At 39.6% G+C, this 21,231-nt stretch overlaps 1 protein-coding gene and 1 non-coding gene across 6 annotated transcripts in view; both read left to right on the forward strand.

Annotated features, from left to right (window-relative positions):
* LOC109203547 (cytokine-dependent hematopoietic cell linker) overlaps positions 1-17,544 on the forward strand; it is an 18,864-nt gene extending 1,320 nt beyond the window's left edge. Inside the window, exons 1-13 of one of the 5 annotated variants that reach the window (XM_019363031.2) lie at positions 3,003-4,580; positions 12,842-12,892; positions 12,973-13,013; positions 13,142-13,152; positions 13,242-13,325; positions 13,566-13,590; positions 13,777-13,801; positions 13,890-13,965; positions 14,052-14,068; positions 14,148-14,242; positions 16,429-16,503; positions 16,670-16,825; positions 16,910-17,544. In XM_019363031.2, coding sequence (XP_019218576.1) covers positions 12,883-12,892; positions 12,973-13,013; positions 13,142-13,152; positions 13,242-13,325; positions 13,566-13,590; positions 13,777-13,801; positions 13,890-13,965; positions 14,052-14,068; positions 14,148-14,242; positions 16,429-16,503; positions 16,670-16,825; positions 16,910-17,062 — 768 coding nt within the window. In that variant the 5' untranslated portion in view covers positions 3,003-4,580; positions 12,842-12,882 and the 3' untranslated portion in view covers positions 17,063-17,544. The other 4 variants (XM_025910653.1, XM_025910650.1, XM_025910651.1 and 1 more) reach the window with 4 other exon arrangements.
* Positions 1,138-1,249, forward strand: LOC112842504 (U5 spliceosomal RNA). Its single transcript, XR_003214305.1, has one exon. It is a non-coding gene; the product is annotated as a U5 spliceosomal RNA (small nuclear RNA).
* Positions 17,545-21,231: the final 3,687 nt, after the last annotated feature.

A 21,231-nucleotide genomic window follows, 5' to 3' on the forward strand; every position in this document is an offset into this window, starting at 1 on the left:
ACTCTGCAGGGCATCTGGAACTTTACCAAAGTCCTCTTTATAGCTGCTGTGCATTATTTTAAGAAACTCTCTTACAGGAACACCAGCAACCTCTCCACTGCATTGTGGTACTTGCTCTTCAATATAAACACACCCCATCCTCTCACTCAGAGGGTGGTTAACAGAATAACTTTGCCACATCTCTGAATAACAAGAATTCAGCTGATTCCAAACTTGTACTTTTCTTTCTTCCCCTGTTTTCTGAGTAAATACTGTTAAATACTGTTAAATACAAATATTAAATACTGTTTATTACTTTTCATTATTACTTCCAGGGTTACATATCTATGGCTTATTCAATTCTCCCTAACCTGAGTTAAGAGTTACATCTGCTGCAGTGATCATCTGTATATAACTATGTTTAACTGTACGATCCCTGTTAGATAAATAAATGTTAAAGACTCAGATCTGGGAAGAGGCTTGGAGAGCTGGATACTGGTCCAGAAAGGTGTGGCTGGTGGAGCTGATCAGCAGGTAGTCTGGATGGTTGTTGGATGATGGTCTGTGACCACAGTCTGGAGGCTGTTGATCTCTGAGCTCCACACAGCACAACCAGTCATTCTTATCAGAGGCTGACTGACTACACCTTCCCTTCAACCACATGATTCTCATCCACTTTGGAGCAGGTGGAGCTGGAGGCACAGAGGTTTACCTTATATGGAGACACACACAAGTCATTAACGATTCAATGATAATTAATATTTCTTTTTCATTTCAGTGTTCTGCAGAAGAGAATGTAAACACCAGGTTTTGAGGACACTGATCTGAAAAACAGTCAAACAGAGTTTAGACAGAGACAGAGAAATGCTGACCTGCAGGTTTTTCTCTGTTTAAAAAGCCAAAGTCCTGTTGGTGGTCCACAGCATCAAAGTCTTTGTTTAACAAGCAAATATTACAGATTATTCCTGATGAAATGTTTCACTTGAATGTCAGTGAGTGCCAGTGAACTGCATTAAATCACCTCAATTCACTTCAGTGTTTCTCATTCATAGCAGTTCTGTCAATACAGAAATGTTGCCATCCATTTATATAACCTTAATTCATTTTAAGTTACTTAGAAACAGATCTAATGTTTTCAGAGATGCGTGTTTTCAGTAATGATTATGGTTTTTCTTCATTATGCACAAGTCTTTTGCCTTTTACTAAATACTTCCATGAAGAGGAGCACCAGTGAGTTTAAGCTATTTTTGGCAGGTGACTTAAAGCAGTTCACTGGCTAAAGAACCAAATGTATGGATACTGTTTACACACATTCAAGTGAAACATTTAATCAAAAATCATATGTAATATTTGCTTGTTAAATAAAGACTGTGATACTGTGGACCACCAACAGGACTTTGGCTTTTTAAACAGAGAAAAACCTGCAGGTCAGCATTTCTCTGTCTCTGTCCAAACTCTGTTTGACTGCTTTTCAGATCAATGTCCTCAAAACTGAAGTTTATTTCCCATCAAACTTTTTAAACATATGTCCTAAATTGCTTCGCAAGAGCAACTTGCAACAATGCAGTGAATGTACACAATAAAAATCATTTAAGAAACTGTCACTATAAAATCATTTGTGTTTATAAGAGAAATTTAAGTCAAGGTCAATAACACTGTTTGTATGCAAAGGTCTGTGCCCATTTTTCCATTTTAACACAGTGCTGTTTCCCAGAGAGGTGACTCTGAAACCATCTACTGTGTGATATTTGTAGTGACAGTGACTGATTGAACCAGATGCCTTCAACAGATCATGTTTACTTCATCAAAGATGTGTTTTCCTCTCCAGTTGATTTCCTGTGATCAGTTCTTTGCAGCACATCAGAAACCACAGTGGAAGAGAAGGGAAGGACGGGCACAGCTCAGACTGCATATGATCCTTATTAGCATGTGAGGATTGTGTCCAGTCTCAAAGAGATGATCCAAAACACTGCAGTATAACTGCTGATAGGAAGTAGAAGAGATTCTCCTGTGCTTCTCTACTTGGGCTCCATGTAAAATCTTTTAATGGTCAGACACCATCACATCTTAAAGAGCTCAGTCAACATCAGATTATCCAAATACATCACTGTGGTTTATAAATGCACGTCTGTCTCTACATTTAAGGTTTGGTTTAAAATGGTCCTCTTTGATAAAGCTTACAGTTAAGGCTAATGAACTGCTGTGGGACTTCCCATGATGCACCGAGCATTTATATCACATGACTGCAAGTCATTAATTTAATGTTTTCTCTCTCACACCTCATTCTGCAGGTATCTCTCACTCCATATCTGCCACTACTACTCAAATATCATTGCATTTTTCAGTGAAAAGCTTCATACTTTGTTTTAGATTAAATAAAAACATAGTAACATGAACAGAACTGTTCTGAATGAGAAATATTGAAGTGAATTTCAGATCAAAAGATTTAAAGCAGTTCATTGGCAAGAAGACTAAATGTATGGATACTGTTCATACACACATTCAAGTGAAACATTTCATCAGGAATAATCTGTAATATTTGCTTGTTAAGCAAAGACTGTGATGCTGTGGACCACCAACAGGACTTTTAAACAGAGAAAAACCTGCAGGTCAGCATTTCTCTGTCTCTGTTCAAACTCTGTTTGACTGTTTTTCAGATCAGTGTCCTCAAAACCTGGTGTTTACATTCTCTTCTGCAGAACACTGAAATGAAAAAGAAATATTAATTATCATTGAATCGTTAATGACTTGTGTGTGTCTCTCTCCATATAAGGTAAACCTCTGTGCCTCCAGCTCCACCTGCTCCAAAGTGGATGAGAATCATGTGGTTGAAGGGAAGATGTGGTCAGTCAGCCTCTGATAAGAATGACTGGTTGTGCTGTGTGGAGCTCAGAGATCAACAGCCTCCAGACTGTGGTCACAGACCATCATCCAACAACCAGCCAGACTACCTGCTGATCAGCTCCACCAGCCACACCTTTCTGGACCAGTATCCAGCTCTCCAAGCCTCTTCCCAGGTCTGAGTCTTTAACATTTATTTATCTAACAGGGATCGTACAGTTAAACATAGTTATATACAGATAATGTACAGAGGTCCAGGTTTATGATACCTTCAGTATCACTCTCAAATCTGCGGCTCTATAGAAAATCAATAGGCTGCAGTACAATCTGTTAATGGTTCAGTCAAACTGAGAATATGTTTGTCTTCCATCCTACAAAGGTTGTTAAGGCTGTGAATAATAATTTTAAACATGTGACAGTCCAAACATATTTTACAGGCCTAATTTTTGGGACCTGAACATTAAAGATTTAAACTGATCAAAACCTGAGATGTGCTGAAATCTCTTTCCTGGATTCTGTCTGGTTTGACACAGATCGACCTCATTGTTTCACTTGTGTAGTGGAAATTTCAGGTTTTTTGATTGTGATTCTGGTTTTCCATGACTGACCACAGGTTGTTCACTTCTTTTACCACTTGTTGCCCCTCTGTTCATGACTCCTTTGTTCTGACATATGGGACAAATATTAAATACTGTTGAATGAGAACTTGATATAAAAATGCTGCATTTCACTGGGCTCTGGTCCTTCAAGGATCGTTTTCATAAGACAGAAACTAAAACCTGATCTTTGTTTGATCATTTAAAATCAATAGAATATTAATGTTGGTTATAGTTAGAGAAACATTTGTCATCACCTGCTTCATACAGTCAGCTTACAGAGAAAAGATGTTACACACCAGTGAGGTCAGTATAATGAGGCTGTGATGTTATTAACCTGTCCAGGCTCTGTCCACAGTCATGAACTGTGTCATTACTTCACAGTGTTCATCCAATGATGTGAAAATGTTCCATATTTAAATGTTAATGTTTTTCTGATAAAAACATTTTCCACAGTCGTTTCTACAACACATAATTTAAACTTTGTTCTGAAAATGTTGTTTTGATAAAGTTCAAAAAATTTTTCTGACCAAATATTACCAAAGATTATTGATGATGTTCAGGTTAGTTTCTCCCTCCCCTCCCTCTCCCCATCTCCCTTACACCTCCCTCCCTCCCTCTCTGTTCCAACATGTTTATTTGCATATAGAACAGGAGTCTGGCGTCACATGTTACTTTCAGGTACAAACAGGGTCAAACACACATTTAAACTGTGTTCAGATAAAACCAGGACTCTTCCGACAGCTGACCGATCAGAGGAAACAAGGTCAGACGTACACATCCATCAAAAGACATGATGTAAATCTTAATGAACTGTCCAATATGGGCTTCATTAGCAGGATACTGAGCTGGTTTTATGGTCCAGTTTCAAAAATTTGTCCTGGACAGAATCACAGTCTGTGCACCAAACAAAACTCTCAGTCCGTCAGTTTGAATAAGGAAAACTTCTAGAAAACAGCAGGTTGTGAAGGGAGGGTGAGTTACTCTTCAATGTACAGCATTAAGGAAAATATCCATTGTTATGTTATCTGTGTTGCAGTCATGGCGTCTCCACGGTGGTCTACCTCCATGCTGTTGGCTTCACTGATCCTTCTTCTTTACTGGACGACCTCCTCTGCTCAGTCACATGACTCCACCTCCACCGACCTGTCTCCACGACACAGGGTAAGCAGAGCCCTGCCTTTCCGTACCAGAGAGGAGGTCGCAGCATCTATGCAGACTGCAAAAGATGTGGTGAATTTCATCAACGACAGAATTGGAAAGAAAAACATTGAAACATTGTCAAGTGTGTTGTAGGGGATCTCCAATATTGCCAGCATGGCACCCGTCATCGGAGGTCTGGTCTCATCCATTGTCAATGTGGTTTTGGCCTTTGTCCCTCAAGAAAACCCTCTGAATGAGCTGAGAGAAGGGTTTGCTGAGGTGAACAGGAAACTGGACTCTCTCTCCCTCCAGATCTCCAACCTGGCAACAGATGTAGAATGGTTCAACTACGCCAGCGTCTGTTCTCAAGATGAGGTCCGCATCCTCAACGCCTGGAAGAAGTTAACAGAGTTCCGTGAGAACAGTGGGCTGGTAAAAACTGCTGAAGACAAACTCCGACTGGCAGAGATATTCACCAACTACTATGAGAACACAGCAGTTGAGGCCAGTGTGGCCAACCTCTACCATTACCTGACAGTCAGCAGCACGTCTCTCAGTGGAAACCTCAACGACCTGCTGAGGAAGAAGTTTAAATGTAACATTGGTGAGATCGGTAAATATAACATATATTTCAGCAGCTTGCTGTGGGGGGGGGGGGGGGGGGGGGGGGGGTACTCAACCAGCTCTACTGGGATCTGATTGGTTTTAACCCATCAGACAAAGAAGCTGAACAAACCAAGATGTTCAAGACCGTCTCCAAGGCTCAGATATCAGCTGTGAAATTCTGCCTGGACAACTACAAGAAGTACATGAAGAAGGATGTGGAGGAGATCGGAAAAGCAATGAATCCTGACGACAAAACCTCCATCGCTGATCAGGTGAAAAAGGCTCTGGACAAAAAGTACAACTGGTATAACTGGGTGGTGCTGGTGTACAACACAGACCAGGAGCAAAACTACATCTATAGATATAATATGACAAATGTCCCTGTGGGTAAGATCACTGTGGCTGTGGACTATACTCAGAAAACAAACGAAGAAAGAAAAGAAGAAGTTAAGAATCAGTTGATTTCTTGTTACAAGGAGAGACGGGTTGGTCTAGGTATGGCAGCTAGGGTAGAAAGGAAGCTGTGTGAGGATATTAAACATAAAAAACTGTGCAGGAATGAGGTGGCTGGTGTTCCTGTCACAGAGTATATCAAAGTGATGTACAGCAGCTATTCAACTGCTAATGACTTTGTTGTAGACCCAAATGCCCTGCAGAGTTTCGAGTGTGAATGGGGCAGTGTCAGACCATACAACATCCACATCTATTACTCCAAATCCTTACCCGTCTGTGACCCTGATCCCTGTAAGAACAAAGGAGAGTGTGAGAGGCTGCTGGACTCCAATGAATGGCTGTGTGAGTGCCCAGATCGTTACTATGGAGACAGATGTGAAAAGGATTCTGAAATCCGCAGGAGCCCAGTGGCCAAATTAGAACATCCTGTGCCTGATATCAGCACCCTGAAAATCATGCTGGACAAGATTCTCAAGAGACTTGGTTTGACATCTTCCAATCAGTAGCAGGATTCTGCAGGAAAGACAACGTGATGCAAACTCAGACACTGAGGAGAGAATCAACAACACAGATGTGGAGTCACAGAAAGTTTAGAATAATCTGAAAACAGCTAAACATCTTATCAATCACACATCCAGGACAGTTTGATCTGTTTCATTCAAACAGAACCAAAAACCTTTAGACTGGACTGACTCATCATCATCATCATCGTCATCGTCATCATCTCTATGTGCCTCACTTCTTTGCTCTTGTCTGTGATTGTAAAAGAAAAAATCATCTCCAGCTTCATTCTGAGAGTTTTCATTGTTTCTGTTTGACTCTGAAGATAAAGTGAAGTTTGATTCCAACACATGAAAACAGGAAAAACTCTGACTCTTGTCATTAAAATGAGGAAGTTTTATAATGAGTCATCCTGTCAGTTTTCAGCTCAGTGTTGTTGACTCACTCACATTCTCATTCATACATCAAGACATCAGCAGCGCTAATTCATCTCAGTTCAGAAGAGAAAGTCCAGTTTACTGGTTGAGTTCAAGCTCACAGGGGGAGGAGGTGTTTTTATATTTTCTATTTAAGCAGGGAGAGTCAGGTGTCCAGTCCTGGTGTCTGTTGGTAATGTGAGCAGGGACTGGAGGAGGTCGGACAGCAGGGGGAGCTGTGTGGATACGGTGTGGTAGGCGCGTGTGAGAGATGTAAACAGTCTGACACTGGCATCGGCCTCAACTGTTCATAACTTAAAATGTTTATAAAAAAAATTTCCATGTGCACATGAACAAACTTCATCAGCAGGTTCTGAATGGGTTAAACACAGAGAGATGAGAGTTAACAGACTCAGTAAACCAGCTCCGAAGGACTTGGCTCCATCTAGTGGACATTCTTAGAATAATTATCAGTTTCTAAAAATGGTCTTTGTATTCCAGGTTGTATTTAGCTGTCAGTTTACAGGCTGATCTGTTCTTTCATGCTGATATATTTTGTATTTAACTCCATCTAAAGCACAGAGAGCTCTGATTTATATTTCTGTAATTCTAATGTCTCAGTTTTAAATGGTCTTTGTCTTCTACGTAAAATATTTAATGATTCATTTATGTGATGAAGAAAGATGGACACATTAAAGAAGAAATAACAAACAGGAAATCTGTAGTGGAGAAGAAGAAATGTTGCCACCTGGTGGCTGTGAAAATGATTGCCTGATTATTTGTTCCAGTATGATATCATTCTGAGTATTATTCCTCCTACAGATGCTGTCTCTTTTCTCTCTCTTCTTTTTTGAGCTCTTTGATTTGTATTGAAGGAATCTGAACGATTTTTCAGCCTGAATTTCTTTTTGTTTGGTTTCAGTTGAGTCTTGATGTTTTTTTAGTAAATGCATTAACAATGAACTTCATGTTGCATTAAACTGAAGGATCATCTTCAGTTTCCAGTAAGTCAGATCAGGTAAAATCTGAAAACTTGCTATCAAGTTCTGTGTACCAGGTTTTGAGGTAGGTGGTTTTGTTGTGGTGCTCGCTATGGGTCAGGGTCTGAATGTTTGGGTCTGCCTTTTTCCAAACACAGACTCAAAATATTTATGATAATTGTCAAATCCTTAATGAATACATTTTCTGTTAAGCCCTTAGTGACAATCTTACACATTTACAGTAGCTTAGTCCTAAAATACAGTCTACCAAATGTGCTGTTGACAGCATCAAAATCCAAAAACTAATTTAACTGTCTTCCACATTATGCATATTAGCAGAGAAATCAACATGGCAGACTCCAGGAGGTGTTTTTGTTGAGCACATTGGGCTGGACTGTGTCAAATTTCAAGTCAGTTGGACTTGAGGCGACGGACGTGGCCTTTCCAAAACTGAAGACAACAAATCTGCAAAAACACAGTTTCTTTTTAAGCAGGCTTTTTAAGTTTCTAAACCTAACTGTAACCTTTGTTTGTTTGTTTGAGTTTTATGACGGGTTCAGATGATGGCAGTGGGTGAAAAGAGACTTTAGATAATCAGGAAAAAGCAGGATACCTAAACAAAAACTTGGATGAAACAGTTGTTTTTGTTCAGGCGCTCGGCATGTCGCGTCATGTCACTGGGCAGAGGCTGGTGTTGTGAAACCTTGTGCATGTGCGTACGTGACATAGAGGTGGTGTCTAAATGTTGTTTTAGAGACTTGGGCCTTTTCCCGTGTGATGCTGATTTTTTTTTTTTTTTGCCATTGCCTGATTTATGAAGGTCAGCAACCTTTTGTCTTATTTCATTTGTGTGTCTGATCTTCCTCACATTGATGGAGGACTGAGGATGTTTGGTCTGTTTGTGTCAAGCAGACATCGATGACCACTGAAATCCTAAAGACTCAGGTGTCCTTAAAAACAAGTAAAATGTGAACATACATAAAAACAATGTGTGTGTGTTTGGTCTCCAACAGTGTTTATGTGGGTGGTAGATGTCAAAGATCCAGATGGATGAAGGAGCCAAGGTTTCCCAGCACAACATTGGACTGGATACAAATGATCAGTGTCATTCACCTCACATGTCAGTGGTTTAAAGTTGTGGCTGATCAGTGGATCTATATGGTCTTCCCAGACACACTTGACAATAATTTACAGTCAAGCAAACAGAAACATTGACCACTGTGTTTGAAGAAGGCCCTCTGTTCTGTATTAACAGAGCACAAGGTCTTCCAAAATGGCTCAGTCCAAGATTTGAGACAAACACCATGTGTATAAAGAACGTCAGCCTCAAACAGCAGACTGCAGATGATGCAGCAGACTGTAAGTTGGTGTTTTTTCCCTCTAAACTGAGATCATTGGATTTCAGAGATTAACTAACACTAATAGCTAATAGATGCATGGATACAAATTTAACCCAAATTATTTACTCAAAGTAACAGAATTCATCATCTTGGATAGATTTAACAGTAAAGGATACTGTAGTTATTTTACTGTTGTATAAAGCTAATACTCAGCATTAAACATTTCCATTCCTAGAGTGATGCATTTGATTTACTTAAGTTCATAAATATGTAACATGGTGTAATTAAAAAAAACTAATGATAACACAGATGTTTCCAGATTTTAGAGATCATTGAACAGTGTCAGAAAGAGATTGTTTGATTCTAGTAGTCACTGTTTCTTTAATCCATGATCGCAACCAGTTTGATCGCAACCCAAACTACCATCAGCATCTCACTGTAACAAGCCCAATAATATGAGCAGACATACATCAGTTTGGTGTTGTGTTTCCTGCTCTTACTGATGTATGATTGTGAAGAGTTGTTCTCCTCTCTCTCTTCCTCTACAGATCTAAAATGAAGTATCAAAGGAGACTCCCCTCACTGTTCCTCACTCTTGTCCTTTGCTTCTCTCCATGGTCCACCTCTGGAAAAACATTCTACAGCCACTATGGGATAAAATGCACCGACGACTGTCATCCTCAGTCAGACTCAGTCAATCAGACATACCAGTGCACAGTACACAAGACAGATGGCACAAAAGAACTACAGTACTGTTCACCAAGGAGTGGGGTGGACTACAAGGGAAACATGTGCTTTGATTGCTGTGAGCAGCACGGCTCTGACTACTACTGGTGTAAAACAGCCTCAGGTCTGGAATACTGTGGAGATGTGATGGAGGACTTAAACCATTACACCTTAACATATGGTATGCCGTGTTATGATAGCTGTGAGATGCACAGTGAGAACTACTACTGGTGCCATTCCACAAAGGGGTGGAATTACTGCTCACCAAGAAAAAATGTTGATTACAAAGGCAACGCCTGTCGCCAAGACCATCCCTGTGACACACATGGAAAAGATTACCACTGGTGCAATTTGGACAAAGGAGGCTGGGACAAGTGTGGACGAGTGGAGCCAAAGGCAGTGATTCATGACACCATATACCGAAAACACTGCACTGATGACTGCCAGTATTCTAATTACTACTTCTGGTGCCACATTCATAATAGCTGGAGCTACTGCTCACCTACGCCAGATGTCACCTACAAAGGTGTGCCTTGTCGCTCAGATCACAATTGTGGAGACCATGGCTATAGCTATAACTGGTGCTACACAACAGACAACAATGACTGGGATTACTGTGGAGTCATCTCTCCTGGAGAGTGCAGGTATTCTGTGCAACCCCGCACCAAACGGCAACCCAAGGAACCCAATCAAACTAACCTGCCAGAGGTGATCTGTACTCAGGAGGACATTGACAACAACAGGAGGAGAGTGACCACGTTCAGGGCAGTAGAAAATCACCCAGACATCGCAGAGTCTCATAATTACCTTGCAGAAGCATTAGGTTTAATTAACGAATGGGACGGTCGGGGCCTGGGCCAACAGGCCAGGTCCAACTTGGTTAATTCAAGTAACCTTCACATTGACCTACAGGGTCTGTTTAACAGGAATAATCAGCAGTATTACAACTTGCAGGTCCAGGTGAACAGTCCACGTGGTAGTGGAGAAAGCACAACTCTGGCACACATTGAAGTCCCTGAAGGTACTCCACTTGGGTACATGCGTTTGGCCCTCAGGGAGAGTTTACAGAACCGAGTCAGGGTTTCACTGGAAGTGACTGACCAACCAATAAACAACAACTGTCACAGACGTCATTAATATTATCACTGAAACATATGTAGCTAATGAATGAGACAGAAAACTCTATTGACTTTATTTCTTCATCAGTTGCTCAGTCACTGAATTCCACATAATGACCAGACAATTGTCGGACGATAAGCCTGAGTTATTCTGAGGCTTTGTACCATCACATTTATGAAGATAACAGTAGTCTTCCATTTTTATTTCATTTTTGTTGCAAATATAGTTTAATATCTATCAATTCATTGTGTTTCAAGCTTAAAAAGCAATTCTGTAGTGAAACAGTGTAAAATGACCAAATTAAAATTCTATATTTGTACTTTGTACTATGCATTTATTCAAACAGAACAAACAATAAAGATAATGCCAAATAAACAAAAAATTTTAAAGACATTTCATTTCATTTTTACAGTTTGGCAAAAACAAATATTTTGTGAGGATAATATCACAAAGCCTGCGAGGACCAACTAATGATCATACTTTCTGTGGGTCATTCGTTTTTAAAAAACAAAATATTTACAACAGCTGTTCACATTAAATCCATCTTGGTTTGAGGAATTTTTAATTAGTCTGTCGCTTCAGCTTAAACCTCTCTGAGACTTTCTCACGGATTTTCACCTCAGTAACTTTTCCTATTGTACATTTTATTATTTTTATTCCATTTATATTTAAATGCATTTTAAATATGACAAACCCACAATCGACATGTGCAGCTGCTGGAGCCAGATATAACAAACCTTCTGAATTACATAAACCCACAGTTTGCTCTTTTCAACAGACTGCATTTTGTTCTGAATAACGTTGCAAATATTGATCATTTATGGAGGTATTTGTCGACCATCTTTACTTTTAGTTATGAACTGTTCACATCGGCCATAAATGTGATTCACAGAAGTGAACAATTTCACAGCTTTTGTACACATTACGTTTGAGCAATTCAGTATCAGACCTCCTAAAAACACTTTTGTTCTGTTGGTTTTTCAGTTAGAGCAATTATATCACATTGAATAACACTGAACACTATTCCTAACTTAACCACAGATTTTGATGTAAATTTTGTCTGAATTTTCTGAAAACTCAGGAATAGTTACGCACTGAAATTTATGCAGAGGAGGAATAATTAAAGGTCAAAAGAGTTAAAGTTACCTTTATTGTCAAACCTGTTATGTGTTCAGAACATATAGAATATCAAAATGACATTTATCTTTGACCCCCAGTGTTCAGACATAAATAAGGAAACAAATAAATAAAAAGCAAGAGGATTAAAGGAGAAAAGTACCATATATGCCCTATAGCTGAAGAAAAGGCTAACATTGTTATCTTTTTACAAAAAAAACAGCTAAAAATGAGAGGTTTTAGGACAAATTTGTGTTTTCCATTCTTTGAGCACCGGTTCGAGCACCGTTTAAGCACCGGCACTGTTTCAAAAGTACCGGTTTGGTACTGGTATCGGATAAAACCTAAACGATACCCATTCCTACACTTGATTGTCAACGTAGGAAAGTCAACTCCACCTAAACAACTTGGGGATTTAGTGGTGGGTGTCGATATTCAGCTAGTTTTTAACTCAACCAGGTTACATGAAGTTATGTCGTTCATTTCATCAGTCTGTATGTCTTTTTGTTGTATTGTTAGTGGTAATGCTCAGAAATGAATGGATAGATTGACATGAAAAGTTTACCAGAGATGGCACTCAGGGCGACATAGAGGTGACTGCACCACTGGGAAGGACAAACATTTAAAATTAATAAACATTTAAAAAATGGGAGACATTGTCTTGAAATTCTTAAGAAAATATATATTTTTTTTTTTTAACTAAGCAGGATCTAGATATATCTCATCCATGCAGGGTGTGGTGAGAAATATTCAGCCTCTGGTAGTAATGTGCAGTCTTTGGCTACTCTTTTTTTTCTGTTTAATTTAATGCAGCTTAACATAAAATACTTTTTTCTCATAGATTTACAACTGATCTCAGTAGATTTGGCATCATCTAATACTAAAGCTGATTATTACAGATTAATTGAAGGATACTGGTTGTCTTTAGTTAAATGTACTGTAATGTTTTCCGTAAACTGAGTAAAAGCTGATTCTGTCCCAGAAGAAGTACCTTTTCACCTTTGTCTTCTGTGTTTGAAACACAGCACCTGTGATAAATAGAGATCTGAAGCCTGGCCGACAAAAGATGAAAACAGGTAACATCTCAGCTGACTGAAATTATTTTGCCTTTCTGGGTCACAGTTTAAATCTCATATTGTATATTCACGTGGTGTAGTTACAGATAGGAGGATCCCACCTGTGCCAAAGGGAGACCAGGTAACTTCACGTGCCAAACAATACAGTCTACTACTGTTTTTTTGTTTGTTATTTTTATCTTTCAATAAATTGTAATGCTGACAAACTATTAAAAAGGTGACCATCTTTTTCTCTTTCTAACATTACAGCACTCACAAAGGTAATTTGCTAAATTATTTTTTAAGTTACTCATTGTTGTATTTATCTGCCTTATGGATGCACTTACTGTTTGATTCTTTGTTCCTGCAGGAGTTTGCAATCACCATCACCTTTTACCCTGGAGTTGGTCAATGTCTTGTCTGGAATGGCTGTACAGCAAGGTTGCAGGAGAGAGTGAGTACTGTTTTATTTTATATATAGAACCTGACACTTGTCCCAGTTCCCTGTGGTTTTAATTTGCTGGAGTTGACGATAACCCAGTGTGACTCTTTCCCCTGCAATAATGGTGTAAAGCAAAAACAATACCCCACAGTTTGTACAGTGTAGCGATGACACCATCTGCTGGTTGGAAAATTTATCACAGAAAATGCTGGAGGCTTTTCTGACATGTTATTTAATGTCATTTGATTTCAGCAAAGAGCACGGCACCACTAGAAATGTAAGTAGCTAAAAATGCTGAACCTATTAGAAGGCGTACTGTTGTTGTTTGCATTTTATTCACCATCTCTTAACAAACTAAGTCCTATGGGAAATATTGTAAAATAAACATGCTTTCTTTATTCATATATACATTTGATTTTCTTCTACAAATTTCACCATGCATTGCTTTTTATACTTCTAACAGGCAGAGTTTAGTTCACATATGAAAAGTAAGATAAAAATTACAGCCTCTTGTTATAAAGTGTTACCAATAATTGTTTACAACTGAATTAACACATAAAGCGTTTTTCTTTTTAGGTCCACTCAGTTCTGAAAGTCTTACACACGGCAATTACAGACATTCACTGGATTTGGAGTCTCACTTAGAAAGAAGGTCTGACTTTATATTTTCAGGCTTCTCAAGATGCTTTTTTAAATGTTATGTCTTATTTACATGCATCTTTTCTGTCTTTTATTTAGGAGCCATCAAAGTCTAGGTAAGTATCTTTGGGCTCATCATTGACAGTCATTATACAATTACTGACTTAATAAGTCCCCCCTGACATCTACTTAAAGAAAGGGTCCCATCAAAACGCCATCACCATGAATGGCCTCAGACGAAAGAAGACTTTGACCAGCACGACTTTGTCCCAATGGAAAAGCCTCAACAGGTAAATGTGCTGCTACAGTCATGTGAAAAAGAAAGTTTTTGTTGAAGTATGTCTGTAAAGGTTTTCAGTCATCCAGGTCATCGTACTCTAAGGAGCTTGGAAAAAAGCGTCTGGACTTCTTTAAGTTTCCTTGAAGACTTTTCACCTCTCATCCAAGAAGCTTCTTCAGTTCTAAGAGCAATTGGTGGATAGTCCCAGATTCCCAGCCCTATGGGAGTGTCCCCAAGAGGGTCATGGACCCCCTCTTGATCCTCTACCTAATCACATGAGCCAAGGTGTGAAAGTGTGTGTGAGTCACAATCAGCCAAGGTTTCAGGTGAACCCATTGTGAAACCTAGCCCAATGGGTTCACAACATAGAAGAGCCACCTCCACGGGACACGACTCGCATGCATCTAAAGGACAAAGGTCATTGTTTCAAGGACGCCAATGTTCACATTTTGGACAGAGAAGACAGACGGTTTGAAAGAGGAGTGAAAGAAGTCATCTATGTCCACTGTAAACGACCATCTTTGAACAGAGAAGGTGGCTTACGACACCAACTGTCTGACATCTATAATCCCGTTTTGAGATCCCTCCCCAGACACCTTAACACCTACTCACATCCTGGGCCATTTAACCTCAATAAATCACATGACAGTGTGGGGATAGGTTTCACAGTGGGTTCACCTGAAACCTTGGCTGATTGTGACCCACACCCACTTTCACACCTTGGCTCGTTTGATTCGGTAGAGGATCTTGAGGGGGTTCATGACCCTGCTGGGGACACTCCCATAGGGCTTAAAATCTGGGACTCTCCACCAAATGCTCTTAGAACTGAAGAAGCTTCTTGGATGAGAGGTGAAACATCTTCAAGGAAACTTAAAGAAGTCCCGACGCTTTTCTTTCCAAACTCCTTAAATTTTTCATAGAACTCTAAAAAAGACATGTGAAAGGTTAAGTGATTCAGGATTCAAGAATGACTTTAAATGACTTTACTAGTTCCTTGCATCATTGTGGAGGAATTTTGGCCCACTCTTCTTTACGACATTGCTTAAGTTCATTGAGGTTTGCAGGCATTCATTCGTGTGCAGCTTTCTTAGGGTCCCACCGTCTATTTTAATCAGGTTGAGGTCTGGACTTTGACTGGGTCATTCGTTGTAGATTTGCTGCTGTACTTGGGATCATTTTCCCGGTTGCATGATCCAGTTTCAGTCATGCTTTAGCTGTTGGACAGATGGCCTTACACTTCACTTAAGAATACTTTGGTATGCAGCGGAGTTTATGATCAACTGCACAGGTCCTGTGACTGCAAAACAAGCCCCAACCATCATACCTCCACCACCAGTTGGTAAGAGGTGTTTGCACTGACATGCTATGTTTAGAATGTGGCAGCAGCAAGTATCTTTGGTGCTATGAGTCACTTCAGTATTGCATAGACACAGTTCTTAACACCTATTATTCAGTAGGAGAGCTTAATTAGCAGATGCACTATTCTCTTCAGCTGGCACTTCTGCTCAAACCACTTTGCTCCACCTTTCCCTCCAGCAGCTGAGCCAAGAAATTACACCTTGCCACCACAGTAGCACAGTCCACTATAGCCAAATATCTCCACTTTGGTCTCATCTGTCCAAAGGAGACTGTTCCTGAGATGTTGTGGTTTGTTACGATGCAACTTTACATAAATTAGCCATGCTACTACGTTTCTTCAGAAAGAAGTAGCTTTATACTGGTAACCCTTTCAAAAAAGCCAAACATGTTCATTCTTTTTCTAATTGTACATTCAAGAGCTTTAAGATTAAACATGTTAACTGAGGCCTGTAGAGTCTAAGATGTAGCTCTTGGGTATTTTTCACTTATTTTGCAGCACCTAGCAATGCACAGTTTGACCTTGGGGTGAATTTCTTGGGGGAATCCACTCCTTGGAAAACTGTAGTATTGTGTAAACAAACACCTGAATAATCATTTCCAGCAAAATGCCAAAGCTTCTGTGTTTTTAGAGATGATCACACGTGCTGATGATCAGGTAATCAAGTGTATTGGCATCACCTGGTTGCTAATTACCCCTTTAATTCCTATGGAAACAGTGGAGGTGTATTTAATTTTTCACAACTATCCATAATTAACCCAAATTAATCCTGTAATCAAGAATGATATCCATCACAACGTGATATTTTGAATGCACTGATCAATGAACTTTTCTGGCAGACCTGTGAGGAAGATTGGTACATCGGGACATGTAGTCGAGCAGATGCTGAGCACGCCTTGCACCTGGTGAACAAGGTATATCAATAAGGATTCCACTAAAAATATATCTGAACATGTCTTAAGCTTGGGCAGATGTTAAACATAGTTATTTGGATCTATATCAGTTGAAAGTGTAAAAACAACGCACCAAAAGCACAGTTTAACAGGAATATTCTTTTCTTTTTGTAACTCCTCCCATTAGGATGGTGCATTTTTGGTGCGAGACTGCTCCACCAACAGCAACTTTGAACCCTTGGTATTGGTTGTGTATCATGAAAAGAAGGTTTACAATGTCAAAATTCGGTTTGTCGAGAGCACAAAAAAGTACGCATTGGGCACAGGATATCGCTCAAATGATGTGAGTGAACAAATTTCAGAAAATGTTTCATTAAGAACCCTCAATCGCACTATATTTACTGTAATTCACCTTATTTTTCCTCAGATGTTTGACTCTGTGGCAGACATCATCAAGTTCCACTCCATATTTCCAATAACACTTGTCAGTGGGAGAACCGCGATGGGAAACAAGTACCCAGACAACTGTGTGCTGACATTTCCTATAACAAAAGGGGATGTTGAACGGTTGCTACAATAACATGTGAACCTTGCCAACAAAGATTTGTCAATGTGTTTCTTGTGTCATGTGTGTTCACAGTTCCTTAAAAACTGTAGCGCTGTCATTCTGAGTAAGTTGGGGTGGATGGATTTTGTAAAAGAAAAATATATATGTTGATCAGAAGTACCTATATTTTCTGGTTATTTTGATAATAATGTGCTAATGGTTTTTCAATTAATTCCATAGACAAGTGGTTCTCAAAGTCTTTGGGTCCAGTGACACAAAATCTCCTATAATCCTAATATCGATTTGGCTGGTTCTGCCACAGCATTCGAAAATCTCCCCACACCTGCTAGCTACCAGGCTAATAAACTAGCAAGTGATTTCATTGTTACAGTGAGTCACAATCATATCAGTTCCTCCTGTTCCTCCATAATATGGTAGCAATTACTGGATATAATATGTTTTTGTTATTGAATCAAATGCTCCCCAATCTGTAAAATGCACTTTTTAATGATCTAGCGCAATTTAACAAATTATTTTACAGACCCCTTGAGGGTCCCCGGACCCGATGAGAGACCCACTTCTCTCTGACAGATAATAGTGATCTACTCTTATTATCCTAATTTAATGTCTTCAAATTGTATATTTTGTAGCAACAATCTAAAATAAAAAGTCTGTAACTGTACAATTATACAAACCAAAAAGCTGGAACCAAATAGCTTAATCTTTGGTCATTTTTTGCTTTATATGGATATGTGTATAAACATATACACATATCTACTGAGAAATAAAACACATATTAAATATTAATCTCTTAAATACTAAACTGGTTTTTGGACAGTTGATTTGGAATTCAGTTAAACACTGATCATGCAAAGAATTGTGAGATATAGACCACTAAGCCTAAAATGGTTCGATAAATCCAAATGAAAAAGTTAGCATTTTCATGTGTTTCGCCTCCTTGTATAATTTTCTTGGCAGGAATGGACTTCCATACCTACTTCACATTTTCTTTTCTCTTTTTTTTCTTAAATCAGACTTACTTCCCTGTCCTTATTTTTAACCAGCACAATGCTGTTTTTCAGTCATGAACTATATGAAATGTTATAAAGATTATATTTTTATTTTATCACGATTTTATTATAAATTATTACAAGAGTTAGCAAATTCCCAATGCTGGGTTTCAGTTAGCTTGACTCAGTGCCATTCAGTGGCTCTGGCTTAAGTGCACTGTTTCTATGCCAGCAGTACCAGTGAGTTGATTTAGAGAGTGCAGTGCAGGTAAGTATTTCTGTTGGTAACTTAACTAAAGATAGCAAGTGAAACCTTTTATAACATTTAACTAATTAACTAATTTTCACAATATAAGCGGAAAAATGGACAGATTGAAAGCCACTTTAACAAGCTAAATACCAAATTTAAGGCTAAACAAACTACTTCAAGTCACATGATTGATTGATTGACAATACTTTATTTATCCCAAGGGAAATTGTTTAAAAGGCTGCCAGACAATCTGGTGCCATCATGAGCACCCTGTCCGACCATACATAGAATACACAAACATAACATTGGGAAGACACGTCAAAGAGGTATGAAACAAAATGGAACTGCACAATACACGAGGAAAGAGGAGGAGGAAAAAAAGGTATCCTCCCAGACTGAGCTCCTAGGGGAGAGCAGTTTGAGAACAGAAGAAAAACACCTCAGCATAGAAAGCACATAAATCTTCACATCTTACAACGTAAAAGCACATGACTTGCAACTGGGGGCGGGGAGTCAGGAGTTAGTCCATGTAGACAGCAGCTAGTTTTCCCATGCTAGACAGATCCGCCTGCCTACTTTGGGTGGGAGTAAGCGTTCAGAGGCATTGGGAGGGGGGAGGGGAGTAAGTGCGTATCTGTGTCTGTGTACATGAGAGATTTGCATGTGTGTGTGTATCCTGTGTTCAACTTGAGACAGAGTTTCATCCGGTTAAGCAAAAGTCAACAGTCCTCCAGCTGACGCATGTGACCTTGAAGGATAGGAACAGATGGTCAAAAATAATGAACTGGTATGCATAATTACAGCCACACGCAGTAAGCTCATGGAGAAATGCAGTCAAAGTTAAAAACATCGATTGATTGATAGATTGCAGAGTCAAAGCAGGAGAGAAACAAAGGTGCAGAAGTGGCTCAGTAAACTTGTGAGAGCATAATATTAACAATTTTTCCAGTTTTACAAAACCAGAGTGAGGTCATTTAAGCCTATACCATGAAGCTCCCAGTGCACAGCATTAGTGCTGATGTTAAGGAGGGGGAGGTTTTGAGGCTCTCTGGTTATTGAGTCAGCAAACCCTGTTATGAATTGTATCCCTCAGCATTCCCTGTCAATGGAAAATTGTACTTAGTAGTCAGTATAATCTTTTAATGATATAAGTTTCCATATGTGCTTAGAGGTGTATAATCGATTGTGTAGTGATAGGATGTGTGATCTGTAGAAGGCTGCAAGGACTTTTATGTGCATTCCAGAGTGTTCTGGCTTTCACACCCACATTTTGGGAGCATGGGAGAGGTCGTACCTTGTCTTATTGTTTTATGATAGGATAAACGTATCTATGTCTGTTTTAGGCTAAGTGCCTTTTGTTTAGATGAACTGTTGGACTTCCAGACCAGCAGGTTTAGGGAAGTCATTTGTGGGGTCACACTCTGACCCCACACACACACCTACACACACACACACACACACACACACACACACACAATGATGTATAAATAAAGACCAGGGCGGTGGCACGGCGCGAGTCTCAGAGCCCTCACTTCTGTGCGGGTGCTGTGACTGCCCTTGCTTGCAAGTAAACTAACTGCAGTGTGTGTTTCTCCTCTCTGATTCGAAGCTGAAGAAGTGTCTTAGAATACATCTCTTGACACTCCCCCACCCTGGTCATGATTTGTCATCTCATCCCTTAGTTGGTTTTTTTTGTTTGTTTGTTTGTTTTGGGGGGGGGGTTATAAACACTTCCCCTTTCCAATATTAATACTTACAGCTGTGGAATATCTAGGAAGTTAGAAATTTCACAAACTTGTTGCAACAGTGACATCCTATTACATACCGATTTCAAATTCAGTGAGCTGTTTAGAAACAACCTATTATTTCACAAACGTTTATAACACACTGCATGGCTGCATGCTTGCTTTTATACACCTATACTAATGTGAATGAAAACAAATTCAAAGATTAAGAGTTGTGGCCTAATAGTGTGGATGCACAATTTAATGAATGACCTCTTTTTAGGTCATATACACATATATATATGAGAGGTACTTCCCAAAATCTGACCTGCATAGGTCCAGAGCCTTCCTTAGTCGTGCTCATTACATGATTGTTGCAGAACTGTTAGCTAACTATTAGCTTAAGCTTGAGCAGAAAAACTTCACTGGCAATGTAGGAGTTTAATTTTTCATTACCATACTTATAAACTGATCATATAGTTGTAAAAGTGCATCAGCAGAAGTCAGCTGAGGGTCACAGTGATCCCACTGCATTATGTAGATAGGAGATAACCCATTTAAGACTGTGATTATTAAGTGTACCAAGTGCAGTCGACAGCATGTGTCAGGAGTATCGGAACAGTTGAGACACATTTCTTCTAAACACCGTGTCTTGGTGGCTTTTAAACCCCAAAACACGCTGCGCCGAAAATTGGTCCACCCCAAGGATCGGGTCTCCCCACACAAACAGAGTAATATAGTGTACGCTGTTAAGTGCCAGGAGGATTGCCAGGATTTATACATCGAGGAAACCAAACAACATTTGGCGAAGCGGATGGCACAACACAGAAGAGCCACATTGTCAGGTCAGGACTCAGCAGTCTGTTTACACCTACAGGCCAGTGGACACTCTTTCAGTGATGAGGATGTACACATCCTGGACAGGGAGGAACACTGGTTTGACGGCGGAGTCAAGGAGGCCATTTACGTGAAAAGGGAAAGACCATCTCTGAGTGGAGGAGGGGGCCTAAGGGTACATCTTTCACCATCTTACAATGCTGTGATTGCAACCATTCCCCAACTCTCTGTGAATGGTACTCATGGCCATTGATCAGTGGTCTTTGATCATTGAGCTTTGATCAGTGGTGGTCATTATGCAAATGTACTGTTTATAAGGTTGGGGAAACCTGCAGTCAGCTGAGACTGAAGAAGTCACTTGGATGAGTGACTTTCTCAGTG

The sequence above is a fragment of the Oreochromis niloticus genome, linkage group LG2 (genome assembly GCF_001858045.2).
Source record: "Oreochromis niloticus isolate F11D_XX linkage group LG2, O_niloticus_UMD_NMBU, whole genome shotgun sequence".
NCBI classification, from domain to species: Eukaryota; Metazoa; Chordata; class Actinopteri; order Cichliformes; family Cichlidae; genus Oreochromis; species Oreochromis niloticus.